At 40.5% G+C, this 14,625-nt stretch overlaps 1 protein-coding gene across 1 annotated transcript in view; it reads right to left on the reverse strand.

Annotated features, from left to right (window-relative positions):
- Positions 1-1,391: 1,391 nt before the first annotated feature.
- The window catches only part of USP13 (ubiquitin specific peptidase 13), a gene marked incomplete at its 5' end in the record, with an annotated part of 110,735 nt that continues 97,501 nt past the window's right edge, over positions 1,392-14,625 (reverse strand). Inside the window, 2 exons of the mRNA XM_084232300.1 lie at positions 1,392-1,564; positions 3,850-3,934. Coding sequence (XP_084088426.1) covers positions 1,471-1,564; positions 3,850-3,934 — 179 coding nt within the window. The 3' untranslated portion in view covers positions 1,392-1,470. The remainder of the gene's footprint in view (positions 1,565-3,849; positions 3,935-14,625) is intronic.

The raw sequence follows: 14,625 nt of genomic DNA on the forward strand, positions 1-14,625 counted from the left end.
TTACTTCACAATTGTGAACACACCATCTGTGCTGTAGTTCACCCAACTGGTTCTATTTTCTTTTCCTACAGTTTCTAGAAAGATCCTTTCTACCAATCAAATGTATGTTAAGCAGACAGTAATAACAACTGACTTTTTCATTTGACTGAATAATCTGAAATAGAAACTCCAGAGACCTAGGAATTTGTACAGAGCAGCAGGAAAATTATAGGGCACTATCATTCCACTTTCTCATCATCACATTTGAAGCTCTGATTAAATCCCAGGTTGCAAAGAAAATAATGAAAACACCAAAATGGAAATGATGGTCTTTCATCACAATGGTCTTTGCATCTGAAACCCTACAAGCACCCCCAAGATTAGGCTGTTCGTCACAGCAATAAGCAGTGAAGGGAAGTCAGGAGGTGATAATCCCAGAAAGGGCAAAGATGGGATTCTGGCCCCAGCAAATGTATAAATGGAAGCAGGCAGTGAGCTCAGAGACGAGAAAATTGCAGACAAATTTGGAGCACTTAACAGAATTCCACAGAGTTGCCTTGTGTTATGGTAAGAGATCGGCTATTTTAACTACAAATATACACTAAACCTTACAGGAAGGGCTGCTGAGAAACAGAATTTATCTGTCTTTGGCAAAGTAAATATTGTGCTGCTGTGGGCATCTCTCATTATACCACCAAACTTGACAAACCCAAGTCAACTCTTAACAACACTTAACGGGGCAACTCAGTCCTTTTATGCCTGAAAATCTAAGTGGGGAACTAATTTTTAACTATTCCTGAGTTATGGTTTAAAACATTTACTTGCTTTTTCCAGCTATGCTTAACCAACTGCGTTAACCTTTTAAAACCAACCTGTCAGATTTTCCAGTTAACTATTAAGGTTTCACACGCTCATTCTCACACACATTCACACAATTGTATTATGAATTTATGTGATTAAATTAAAATCTTTCATTATAGGTATACCCTAATCTACTATACATAGATAGGTCAGAAATTATTATGTGTAATGAAAAAAATATGTCATAAATACAGCCCAGTATACTTCGATTTTTGATATGAAACAAAAATAGGCATTTCATTTATTGTGGGTGAGGCTATGCCACTGAGCCCACTACTTGGTTTCTCTGTAGGCCAAAATTGCTGAACCCCAAAGAAAAACAGAGGCTAGTGGCACATCCTCATTTTTTGATGTGTCAGCGGCATCCCCCACCAACAATATGAATACTTTTTTAAATCACCCTTTCCTTGAACATTTATAAAAAGAAAAACTATCTACAGTAGTGTATCATCACTAATAGAAATTTCTTCCCAGTTCTATTTCAGAAGGCGTCAAATGATGTTCTTTAAATAAACTATAAATACCCCACATATTCCTTCATGTCTGGCTGTCCCAACTTTTTTTTTTTTTTTTTTTTTGGCAAATTAAAAAGGCGTATGGCTTCTTCTTGCCGATTTGTGGGTCTGAGGTTTAGCTTGGTATCCTGCGGTAAAAGTACATGTAGCCCAGGTCTTTGGGGGGCCTTTCTGAGGCACAAACTTTGTGGTCATTGTAGATCACCCATCTGAAAAAAATGAGGAAAAAAAAAAAGCAACATGTAATGGATGCAATTCAGTTCCAGAAAATTTTGCAGAAATAAGTTAATGTACCATATCTGCACAGTACTTAAAATAAGCAAGATATTTTTAAAATAAACTCAAGTTTGTTGTATAAAAAAAGGAACAGAACGCTAGCATGGGAAATAGCAACTGTTCTTTGAATCCTCCAGCTCGATCAAAAAGTCATTACTAAAGGAGCCTCCAAACATTTTAAGCCCTTTGATTTCATAAATTTGTAGGAACTCAGAAATAGCCTCAGAAATAAAGCCTAAGAATTGTGAACAACAATGTTTATTTCAGCGTATGGTATTATACTACCTAAAAATCAGAAATAAATTGCCACACAGTGAACAGTTATTAAAACATCTTCAAAGAATATTTGATACAGTGAGAAAATAAACACATTGTAATACGAAGTGGGAAAAAACAGGTTACAAAATTGTATGTGCTATGCACCTATTACGCTTTTTTAAAAGTTGAAAATACACAGGTACATTCATCTGTAGTATGTGTGTAGATAGACATACATACCCGTTCCCAATGAAAACATAAAATGCAAAGAAATATATCAAAATATGTAGATTACGCCTAGGTGTCTAGATGACATCATCTCGTCTTTTTTTTTTTTTTAGGTTGACAAACATTGTATGTGTCAGAGGCATAGGATCCCCCTCATCACGTGTTGTTACTATACCACACCCACCACACAAGCACCCTTAGTGTACTGGGTGCCCTCCCCACTTTGCTCTTGCCCTTCAGCAGCCTCAGCTCTAGAGTCAGATTTCTAGGGTTTGTTACTAGCTTGCCTTTATCTAACCTTTTGTTTGGTCTGATCTTTTACCTATACTCTTAGGTATCTATACAAAGAATACAAAAACACTAATTCAAAGGGAAATAAGCATGGCCTGGTTCACTGTAGCACTATTTATAATAACCAAGCTATGGAAACACCCTAATTGCCCCAAAACAGAAGACTGAATCAGGAAAATGTGGTATATATCTACAATGGAATATAACTTGGCTGTTAAAAACCAAACTACTGCCACTAGCAACAACATGAATGGAAATAGAGTGGATTATACTAAGCAAAATAAGTCAGAAGGAGAAAGACAAATACTGGACAGAAGACGTATTCTTTTTATGTTTTGGTATTTGACAATCCTTTATGATAAATTTTATTTGCTTTTTACTTATAACAGCTATTTTTTCTGAAGAAAAGTATTTTCAAAAGAGCTATCATGCTGAGTAATAAAAATAAAAGCATTCACTACATGAGGCCCAATGGTCTATGGTGGGGAAACTTGGGTGTTTTGGTGGTAGGTGTGGTATAGTAACCAGCATTACAGTTTAAAAAAATTAAAAAACAAAGTAATTCACAATAAATCAAGTCCCTGTGCTCAACTATTTTATTAATCAAGTTAAGAAGACAAATTAAGACTTCAAAATGGAATAAAACTGTATTCTGGATGAGAACTGGTCATTCCTGCAGAGGGAGACATGGGCTGAGAAGTCATCACCCTACCAGGAGAGGGTAAAGGTACATCTCTCTAGCATCCATGTTCCTACGCACTGTTTCAAGCAGGAGTGCCCACCCACAGGCTGCACAGTAGGGAGTTCAAGGAATGGAACCAGGCAGTCACATGGGGATCCAGCCCTGGCAGAAGTTTATCTCATTCCCAGTTCATTATACCTACAAATTCCACTGCAGCAGCCAAGAAACCCACTGCAAAACTGCATTAAGGCAAAGTACTAGATGTTTGGGGTTGCCGGATAAAACTTAGGCTACCCAGTCAACTTTGGATATAGGGTAAGCAAGAAATACTTTTTTTTCAGTATAAGTACATCCCATGCAATATTTGAGATCCCTTTATACTAAAAACCTATTTATTAATTTATCAAAAACTCAAAGTTAATAGGGCACCCTAAAGTTTTTGTTTTGCTGGCTAAATCTGGCAATCCTATGGAGGTTTCAAACATGACACATTGTACTACAGGATGCTTCCTTCATTTGGGAAGTCACCTTGGCATGATGGTTACAAATGGATTTGAATACCAGCCTTAACACAGCTACATACTAATAAGTTCTGGTTACTCAACCGCCTGAACCTCTTGATGTGCAAAACACAAACATGAGAATCTATCCCTACAGGACCACTGTTGCAAGAACGTCTGAAATGCCCAGTTGAGTACCTGGCACATAGCAGGCACTCGACAAAACACAGATCCCATTAACCTGTCAAAAAGGACTCACCTTCCTTCCTTTTTGATGTGACAAACGTAATGGCCACTCATTGTGGATGTTCCCATGTGACTGATGAATGCAAATAATTCATACACTATGAAAAGAAAACAACTCAGTTATAAGGCAGTATTTCTAAAAGTCAAAGCACTGTTGATCAGAGCTTAACACCAACAACAGTGTGATCCTGTGACTGTCTAGATGGAAAGACAAGGTCTCCTTCCCCTGCCATGCTGAGAACACACAAACACACATATTCACATCCCCACCCAAAGGGACATCAAACACAATGTGCAAATGTAGACAAATGTAGACATAGCTGTACTATGTCAGTACAGCTGACATTACATATCAGGAAGGGGAATAAAAACCCCACAGCCCAGTCTAGTGGCAAGCTCAGGGGTCTAAAAGGGAAACCAGGTTCTGTCACTTCCAAGCCACTTAACGGTGGAGAAACTATTTCATCTCTCTGTGCTTGTTTCTTCACAGGGATGAAAATTCCACCCACTTTGCAAGGTGCTATGAGGCGTAAATGAGCAAGTCAGACTAAAATGCCATACAAATGTCAGGATTATGAGAAAGACAACAGATAGCTGTCATCATTTACCAAAAAGGATAAGGCTTCAGAATATGATTCCTATGCTTTCATGCCTGGAAACTATATGGGACCAAAATTCAGGGTTTTTGATTTCTGAAGGAAGAGATATACAGCTTCTTCAAGAGTGAGACCAGAGTTTATCCTCTAACAAGAATTTCCTGCCACACAGCACAATATTCTGTACCAAATTCACATTGAATGAATTTTTTTTTACAGGTTTTTTTTTTTTTAATAGAAGCATGTTTTATTTATTTATTTGTTTGTTTATACAAGCACTGGGTACAGTCAGAAGTGCGGGAGGGTGAGAGAATTCACCAGAGCCAGAGCTGGGAGCAGAGCAGGCAGAAGGACCGAAGTACACTGCTGAGGGGAGCAGTGGGCAGCAGGAGAGGTCTGCACGCCATGTGGGACCCTCCTCTGGTGGCCGGGGAGCAGCCGGGGATCGAACCGGCGCCGCAGAGGCCGCGGGCAGCTTCGCAACCCAGCGCTCAACCGCTGCGCCACCAGGGAGGCCCCACATTGAATGAATTTTAACTCTAGACCCACACAACACAAAGTATGTTACACACACAAGTGCCAGTCTTTTATGCAAACTGATAGGCTACAATGAGATAGGTACAGATTTTGATTGATAGGTACAGATTTAAGAGAAGTACTCATGTCAATTGAATCTAGAAAGGAAAAAATGGACTTGTATATTCACTTTTTAGGATGCAACTTTTAATGCATTTTACAAAAGTATGGATCCTGGACAGACTTTTTCCTTGCTCCTCCTTTTTCCACTTTCTCATCTGAAATTCCCAGTCCTCACTTTACTCGCCCTTCAGCACCTTACATACCACTGATAACGTCCTCCTTTTTCAAATATTTGCCCCTGGACAAGTGAGACCAGACCCTCTTACTTGTCCACCAGCCTCACTGCTTCCTTTTCATCTCCCTGACCTTTAAATCTCAGTGATTTGGAACTGGAACCTCAGATCTTTCTCTTCTCTAGCATAACTCTCTCTGGGTGCCCTCAGCCAGTCTCACAGTGTTAAATGGAATTATGTTCTTATTTCATTTCTGGAATCTTCGTTGCTAATGTACAGAAACGTAATTAAATTTTGTGTGTCGATCTTATTTCCTGCAAACCCTTCCACTCTCCCCCGCCCCCACACACTCTATTGTTGACCCCATTTATCAGTCTTTTTTTTTAAGATTTATTGATTTATGCATACAAGAGCTGGGGTACAGGCCAAAGGGGTGTGGGTGGGGGGAGAGTGGAAGGATTCACCAGAGACAGAGTGGGGAACAGAACAGGCAGACTGACTGAAATACACTGCTGAGGGGAGCAGCAGGCGAGTCAGGAGAGGTCTGCTGCGCCATGTGGGTAGCTCCCTGGCAAGGAGATCGAACTGGTGCTGTAGTGGCTGCAGGTAGCTTCATAGGTTACGTCTTAAGCCCTTGCACCAACAGGGAGGCCCCCATTTATCAGTGTTTAAGTGGACCTTAGGACATACAAGATCATGTCACCTGCAAATAAAACTGGTTTTATTTCTTCTTATTAATGTGGATACTTTTTATTTCTTTTTCTTGCCTAGTTACCTTGGCTGAAAACACCTGTACGATGTTAAAGTAGCAAGAGCAGACATCCTTGTCTTGTTCCTGACCTTAGGGGAAAGGCATTCAGTCTTTTACCATTAAGTATGATGTGAGTTATGGCGATTTTTGTGGATGCCCTTTATCAGGTTCAAAAGTTCCCTTTTGTTCCTACTTTGTTGACCATTCTCTCCTCAGTTGACCAGTGAGCAATGTCACTTATCCAGTAACTCAAAATCTTGACTTCTCTCACTCTCCACACACATCTAATTCATTAGCATTACCTTCAAAATAGATCCAGAATGCAACCATTTCTCACCACTTCCAATAGTAACCCTTGATCTAAGTCGCCATCACTTCTCTTCTGGATTATCACAATAACCTCCTAACTGGGATCCCTGCTTCCTCCTTTGCCCACAACTATTCTCACTATGCGTGGCAGAGTGGCCTAAATCTGTAAGTTAAATCATGGTTGTGACTCTGCCCCAAAATTCTCCCGTGGCATCCTGAATCTCCAAGTAAAATTCACTCTTACAATGACCTATGGAGTCCCCCATTTCCCCCCATCCCTACTCCCCCCCGGAGCCACAAACTCCACTCCAGCCAACTACTCCCGCCTTCAAGCTGCTCCCCAAACACACCAGCATACTCTGCCTGCAAGCCTCGAGACCTACTGTCTCTTCTAGCCAGAACTCTTCTTTCTGATGCCACATGACTTTCCATCATCTCATGGAGGTCAGAGATCAAAAGTTACCTCATAGGTAAGGTCTTTCAGGGCTGCCTTATAAAAGAGCAAACCTCCCTTCCAACCCCATTCTCATTCCCATTGCTCCTCACACCGCTGTCCCTGTGTTTACTGCTGCCGGAATAGCACAAAGTATAGCTGCTGTCACACATGTGTGTGTTTATTCTCTATTTCCTTTTACCCCAGGCTAGAGCACAGCTCCATAAAAACCAGAAGTTGTGTCTGTTTTTTCACGGAAATACTCCAAGCACAGAGAACAGGGCTTAGATGAAGCAGGCACTTAACTTGCTAAATGCATAAGTAAATGAGTGAATGAGGGAATAACTCCTTTCACTTCATTGCCTCACTTACTTTTATATCTTTTAATGTTGCATATACCTTTTATAAGTTTATCTGCCATAGTACAAACTGGAATATAAATTAGTGAAATAATTATTTAAAAGAGAAATAAATCAGAAGAGATTGCCTTTCCTACCACTAACTACCATCCACAGACAATCCAAAAAAAAAAAAAAAAAAAAATCCCAGGTTTAAAACCAGACACTAGGCAGCCGGTTGTGAATGACAATAATTTTGTGTGGCTCTTACTTTAATGACGCAAGGACCCTACCCCAGTCTGACTTGTCCTTTGCTTCTCAACACTAAGAACCCCTCTCACCCCAGCAAACAAGGGAGGGTGAAGGCACAGACCTTTCCACGTTTCTTGACCCCGATGGTTTTTAAAACTTTTTTGGGTACAATTCTCTATCAAATTCCAAATCTTCAATGCTTATCTCTCAAAATGTGGCATCCCTCCTGGAATTTTTATCAAATAAAGAAAAGGGGGATAGTATAGCCAACCAAAGCCTTTTCTCCCCGCAAGGAATGGTCCCGGAAAACTGTGACTTAATTGATCAGAGTATTCAAATGAGCACTTCCTATCAAAAGCCAGAGTCATACCCATGAAACACTGCTTATACCCATGAAACACCAGTGCAGACACTAGACTGAAATACAGACACATAACACAGAAAAGGACAAAGCCATATACCCAAGACAGCCCAACATGCCATTAAGCCCCTAAAGGCATTTTTCCTTCCTTTCGTTAAAAACAACTCACGTGCATAATCAGAATCATAAAAATAAATTAAAGAAAAAAGAATTAGCATAAATCTTAATGCTATAATTAAAATTAACCATGTTTATCAATATAAACTACCACCCATGCATTATTCAAAACCTCCTGCTAGGAACCAACAGCAAAAGAGAATCTCTCAACACATTTGCAAAAACTCAACAGGTAAGAAATCTCCATTTATATTTGTTTCCAGTGAGAAACAAAGATGAATAACCAGATGAATAAACCAGACACAAGCTACTGCTCACTCTTCTCCAAGTAACCAGAGTTCCCTTCTCCAAAACAGCATCTTCATACACACTCCCAAAATGTAGAAACCCCTTTTTATGTAACAGAAAAAGCAGTTTGAGGCAAAGTAAATCATTTCAAAAATGTTGACTTTCAACAGAAAAACTTTCAAAGTACCCAGAAGAGCTAAACAAAACCTCCTGAACCACTGAGTCTAACATCTGGCGAATAGCGTCCCTCTCAAGAGTCAGGACTAGCATCCTTCCTTCCCACCTTCCTCTTTCAACAAAATTTGTCCTTTTTTTGAACTCAGGAAATGTTCCCAACCTTTCTAATATAAAGACTTTTGAACATCAAAATTCGATCAGCACCACCACCACCCAGCAAAATAGCAATTTACTCTGATACTGTGCTTCGAGAAAGCACTGTCAGAAAAATTATATGAAACTTGGCAGAGAAAAAAGGTATACGGCATACCACTTCACATGAAACACAGGAAGAGATACCCAAGAAATGTCAAGGGTAGGGACTGGCAAACTCCTATAACAAGCCACAGGCCAAGTCTGGCCCACAAGTCTTGGCCAAGTCTGGCCAAGTCTGAGGTGAAGGGCAGAATCAGGGGAGACTGGATAGATAGGAATATGGCCCCAAAGCCTGAAACATTTACTGTTTCTTCAGACCAAAAAAAAAAAAGGTTTGTTGGTCCCAAGTCTTGAGGACTGAACTTAATTTATCCCATGGGTTACTGTGATTAAAGGTCTCAGACTTAGTTACTTGTTAACTAGATTTTTATCTGGTAATGATATAAAAATTTCTGCCCAGCAGAACATATAACTTGAAGGTTGGATGGGCCTTAAGACATTAATTTTGGGGCCTCCCCGGTGGCGCAGCGGTTGAGCGCTGGGTTGCGAGGCTGCCGGCGACTGCTGCGGCGCCGGTTCGATCCCCGGCTGCTCCCCGGCCACAGGAGGAGGGTCCCACATGGCGCGCAGACCTCTCCTGCAGCCCGCTGCTCCCCTCAGCAGTGTACTTCGGTCCTTCTGCCTGTTCTGCTCCCTGCTCTGGCTCTGGTGAATTCTCTCACCCTCCCGCGCTTCTGACTGTACCCAGTGCATGTATAAACAAAACAAACAAACAAATAAATAAATAAGCATGCCTCTATTAAAAAAAAAAAAAAAAAAAACTTTAAAAAAAAAAAAAGACATTAATTTTATCTCTAACTCAGCAAATTATCTTTAAATATTCAAACTTCTCAGATCATTTGAACCAGTAATAAGAGCCAGCTGGCTCCTTCATTAATGAGTTAAAATCTGTGACGTGTTCAGTTTACATGTACTTGAGAGTCATGACTTTTTAAAAATTATAGTTCAATGACACACATTGACCAAAAGGAAATCTAGCATTAGGACTAAGTTAACTTATATTTTATAAACTATTATAGCATGTACATATATTTGAAAGGCAAGCGTTGAAAGCCATAACATATTAGTCTAATGAGAGCGCTCAGAATTACAATGCCAACAAAAGACTTCTTGAAATAACTACCAAGACCCCAGGGGCCCCACAGGTTTCTGGTAGAAAACCCAAATTTCATTTTCCAACAGAATCATCCTAATTTGAAGAATGTCATTATGCAACCCTAACTGCTTCTGCACAACATAGGAAAATATCATACCCAATTACTAACATTTGACTCACAATCTACATCTGCAAACAATCTCTACCCTGCTTGATTTCCCTCATCCCCGCTCTAATAAAAGAAGTGGGGGCCTGGAGTTGTTAAAAACTCCAGAATTCCCAAAACTCAAGGCAGCTGATATCAAGGACAGACTCTTAAAGAGTCTACAAATTGCCTGCCCAAACTCAAAACAGCTGAAAATTATCAATCCCCCTAGACTTCTCTCTGTTGTATTGATTAAAACTCCAAATATCAAACACCTCCCTCCAAGCTTAATAGTTCTCAGTCACTCATACTTTAGTATAAATTAGTTTACTCCACAGAATGGCTTCCCCTTAACTCCCAACAGCACCCCTGAAAAAACAATAATTACAAACAGATGCTGAAATAGGATGCAAATAAAAGCCCAGTTGCATTAAATAAGTGTGGGTGGCTTTCAAGTGGATTGCTGATACTTAGCTTTCCTGGGCAGCAGTCCCTCCAGCACTCGCTCATTCCAGCTGCTTTCCTCAGGGAACCTGGCATGCTGGGAGCCCCAAAATTATGTAAATGAAATATCTCTCTGCTCCCTTTGCTGGAAAATCTCAGCTGCAGTAGAAGATGTCTGAACCATTACAACGATGTGGCTGAAGGAGCCAGAGCAGGTTTTGAATAATCACAGTCTAATCACATTTTAATGACATTGGCAATCAGTGAGTTCTTTAAAAAAAATTTAAACACTCATTAAGTGCAACACAGAAACAGAAATGATTTTGCAAATAAAATGCCAGATAGGTCAGACTGAAAGGCAGAATTCCCACATATTTGAAACTTCTCATTTTTTAAAACTCAGCTGAAAGTTAGGTGTTAGCCCTAAAATGCATAGCACGTGACAATAAACAGAGCCTTAAGAAAAACAGACCCCCATCTCCATTCCATTTTAGAAATTTTGACATCAGGTGACAACTGAAGTTCACAGGATTCAGAATCAGATAGACCTTAATTCTAAGCTGCTTCTACCACTAGCAAGCCACTTAACTTGTCGAATCACCATTTCCTCATCTACAATAGGCTCTGGGGAGGTGAGGACACTTGGAGAGGAAGCGCCTAGCACATAGCAGCACGCAATAAAGGACTGCTGCTATGTCACTAAGTGTCAATAGCACCAACATTTTTAAGCAAATTATGTAACATTTAAATAAGAGGTTCACGTAGTGACATTACCTCCTCAATCCAAAGACCTATGTGATTTTTAATGAACAAATTCCCTAAAATAGAAATCTAATACAAAGTGCTTCTTCAATCCCTGTCTTTATACTAGTCCCCTTTTCCAATTCAAACACCTACCTCATCATTTTCAGTGTTAACTTGGTAGAGTGATGAACTAGTAACCATGCTCCTCCTTCTTCAGCCAAGACTGGTTCTCAAGTTTAAGCTGAATTAGAACTACCTAGAGGTCTGCTAAAACACAGGCGGCTGGGCCTGCCCCAGAGGTCCTAATTCAGCAGGTCCAGTGTGGAAAACCGACGAGTTTGCATTTTTAACAAGTTCTCAGCTCATGTGCCAGGAAGGAAGATGTCTCCATACTCAAGCTTCAAACTGGTGACCATGAAGGGGAAGGGGGAAATACAATTCAGCCTCAGATTCTCAGGATCTTTGCTGGAATTCTGGTACCAGCTCTTTCTGCTGCGTTTTAATCTAGAAACATACAGAAGGAGGCACTGGGAGCCATCTTGTGGCCACCAGGGAGAAACTGCCATAGGCACCAGCCCACAGGAAATACAGCGTGGGCACATCCAGATGAAAGTCTTGAAGTCAAGTCCCCCTGGAACGTTCCAGCATTTATGATACATTACTTCCCCTTTTGCTTAGACAACTTTGGCTCAGCTCTCCTGCTACTTAGGACACTGAAAACTGAGGTTGCTGGCTTTATTGGTTGGCCTGTCTGCCTGTCTGTTTTGACTCCCCATTTGGCTCCTATACGGCAATGACCTTTAAATTGTATTCATTACTCCCAAGTCAAAAGTCTCCACCAATTCACCAACCAAAGGAAAAAAAAAGGTTAAAAAGCAATGGCTTGGGAATTTAAACTACCTACACAGAATATATATTTCCTAAAGTTAATCTGTAATGTAATTGTAATCAAATCCCTGCAGAAGGGACACTTATAAGATCAGGAACTTTTCAAAATTTAGTGATAAACAATTTAGAAAATATAATGGGAAAAAAGTTATTCAGAAATAACTCAGAAAATATAATTCTGAGAATTAAGAAATGCACAGGATAGTTTTGCAGGGGGACGGGAGGGGAGAAGAGGGTGGACAAGAATCGAAGGAACAGGTAACCCTTTTCCCTCCATATTCAAAAGCTACCAGGTCTTGGGCCTCCCCGGTGGCGCAGCGGTTGAGCGCTGGGTTGCGAAGCTGCCCGCAGCCTCTGCGGCGCCGGTTCGATCCCCGGCTGCTCCCCGGCCACCAGAGGAGGGTCCCACATGGCGCGCAGACCTCTCCTGCCCCCGCTGCTCCCCTCAGCAGTGTACTTTGGTCCTTCTGCCTGCTCTGCTCCCCGCTCTGGCTCTGGTGAATTCTCTCACCCTCCCGTGCTTCTGACTGTACCCAGTGCATGTATAAACAAAAAATGAACAAACAAAAAAATAAAATAAATAAAATAAAACATGCCTCTATTAAAAAAATTAATAAATAAATAATTTAAAAAAAAAACAAAAGCTACCAGGTCTTCCCAAACTAATACACAATATATGAAAACTTTCATACAGATCAATTAAAAAAAAAAAAAAGCAGCCAAAAGCCTCCAAAAAAATAGGAAAATGGGCCAAAGGGGAAAAGGAAGTCATTAACCCAAGTAGAAAACAATGAGGAAATAAAAATATGAAAAGTATGAAGAATGCTCAGCCCCCTCCCCAGCTCCAGAGGGAGGGATGGGGACAGAGAAGCCACCTCTGCTACTGGAAATGCAGGGGGTGCATCTTTACTGGGGGGCATGTGATCATATGAATTAAAACTAAACACATGCAGTTCTGACTCACAACCTTCACTTCCAAAAGTTTACCCTAAAGAAATAATCAAATAAGGGTCCAAGTGTGTGCATTTGCACATTATTTTTAGTAAACAAAAAAGGAAGGCCAGAGGGAAGAGAAAGAAATGTAAATGTTGAACAAGTGTTTATTACCTGGGTAGGCATTAAAGGGGGCAGTGGTACTTCCATGAACTGAATTCATCCTGTAAACAATTTGTTATTTAAAAATCATTTATCATCTCATGAATGTGCATATCTCATCACTTGAAACACTTTCTGTAACTGTGTTTCATTTAGATGGTAACTGGTTTGGCCTAAAATTAGGTATGTAAATTATACTATGCTGATACATAACATGGAATATATTCCATAATAAAGAAATATTATTTCTGTATGTTCAGTGATCTAGATATGCACATTTGTAAACCCACAGTTAGGGGGAAAGCAGGTTATAAAATAACATATACAGATAGAATGCTAATGCAGCAAAGTATAGGAAAGCATAGGAAATCATCTTTCTCCTTTCCCATGATTTACCCCACAGCACAACAGCACACTGCCAGGTCCTCCATGTGGCACCAGTGAGGTGCTAAAAAACGATCCTATGACCCATTCATAGCATTCATTAAATTCTTCATTCACTCATTCATTTGCTAACCACCTTCCATGGGCCAGGCACAGTGCTACTTTAAAAACATCTCTTCAGAGTGTCCCTAGTGGCACAAGGGGTTGACTGCAGCCCTGTGAAGTATCTGCAGCCTCTGCAGCACGAGTTCCATCCCTGGCCAGCCAGGGAGCTACCCACATGGTGCAGCAGACCTCTCCTGTCTCTCCAGCTGCTCCCCTCAGCAGTGTGACTCAGTCAGTCTGCCTTTTCTGTTCCCCGCTCTGTCTCTGGTGAATCCTCTCACTGCCCCTCTCCCTCCCGCACCTCCGGCCTGTTTCCCAGTTCTTGTATACATATAAATCTTCAAAAAAAATAAAAATAAAAACATCTCGTCATTTAAAAAGAAACTAATTTTTTAAAATTAAAATAAAAACATCTATTCTGTAAAATCAGACACCAAATGAATTTGGTAAGAGGGTGGTTTATGCTTTTTTCATTTTGCATAAATAAATTCTTCACCTAATCACTGCCCTTAGATTCTACATATTCTACATCTGATTTCTCCCAGTGCATCATTGTCTCCTTCCCCACCCACACCCACCGTGCCCTAAATTTAGGGACAGTGAAGAATAAGAGCACAGAGTCTGGCCCATAGTGCTTTCTCAGTAAAGGGTGCTTAAAAGCAGCATCACGTCATTATATTCAAGGATGCAACTCAAAACCAGCAGTGCCAGTAATATCTGCAGATCACTCAGTACAGGAAGCCCATGGACGTGCTGTGGCCACTCCGTGTCATTAACAGTGTCTTCAAGACAGTGGTTGGTTCCTCCAGGCTCCATCAGAGGACTGGAAACCCTAATGACCGGACTCTCCCTCCTCTGCAGCCAAACAGCTGAGCAGCTGTATTCTGGCTCCATCTTGTGGTTTATTCCTTCTGCAGACAGGACTCATCATCCCGAAAAAAAAAAAGCCCATTACAGAAAATCAAGGATGCAGCGAACCAATGGACATGTAACACGTACTAAATCCTGCCCATGAATTATTGAGTAACTTGTCCATTACAGCTTTTAATATTTTAGGCAAGCCGGTGATTTCCGAAAAGTAATACAAAACCCTTTATATGAATATGGAAGGTGGGAGAACTACATCTCTTTCTTTTCTTTCCCAGGAGGGACTAAAACAGTTTTCATGAAGAAATTTCAATTATATATAAAAGAAAAGA

Source organism: Talpa europaea (genome assembly GCF_964194135.1).
Source record: "Talpa europaea genome assembly, chromosome: 4".
In the NCBI taxonomy this organism is placed as follows: domain Eukaryota; kingdom Metazoa; phylum Chordata; class Mammalia; order Eulipotyphla; family Talpidae; genus Talpa; species Talpa europaea.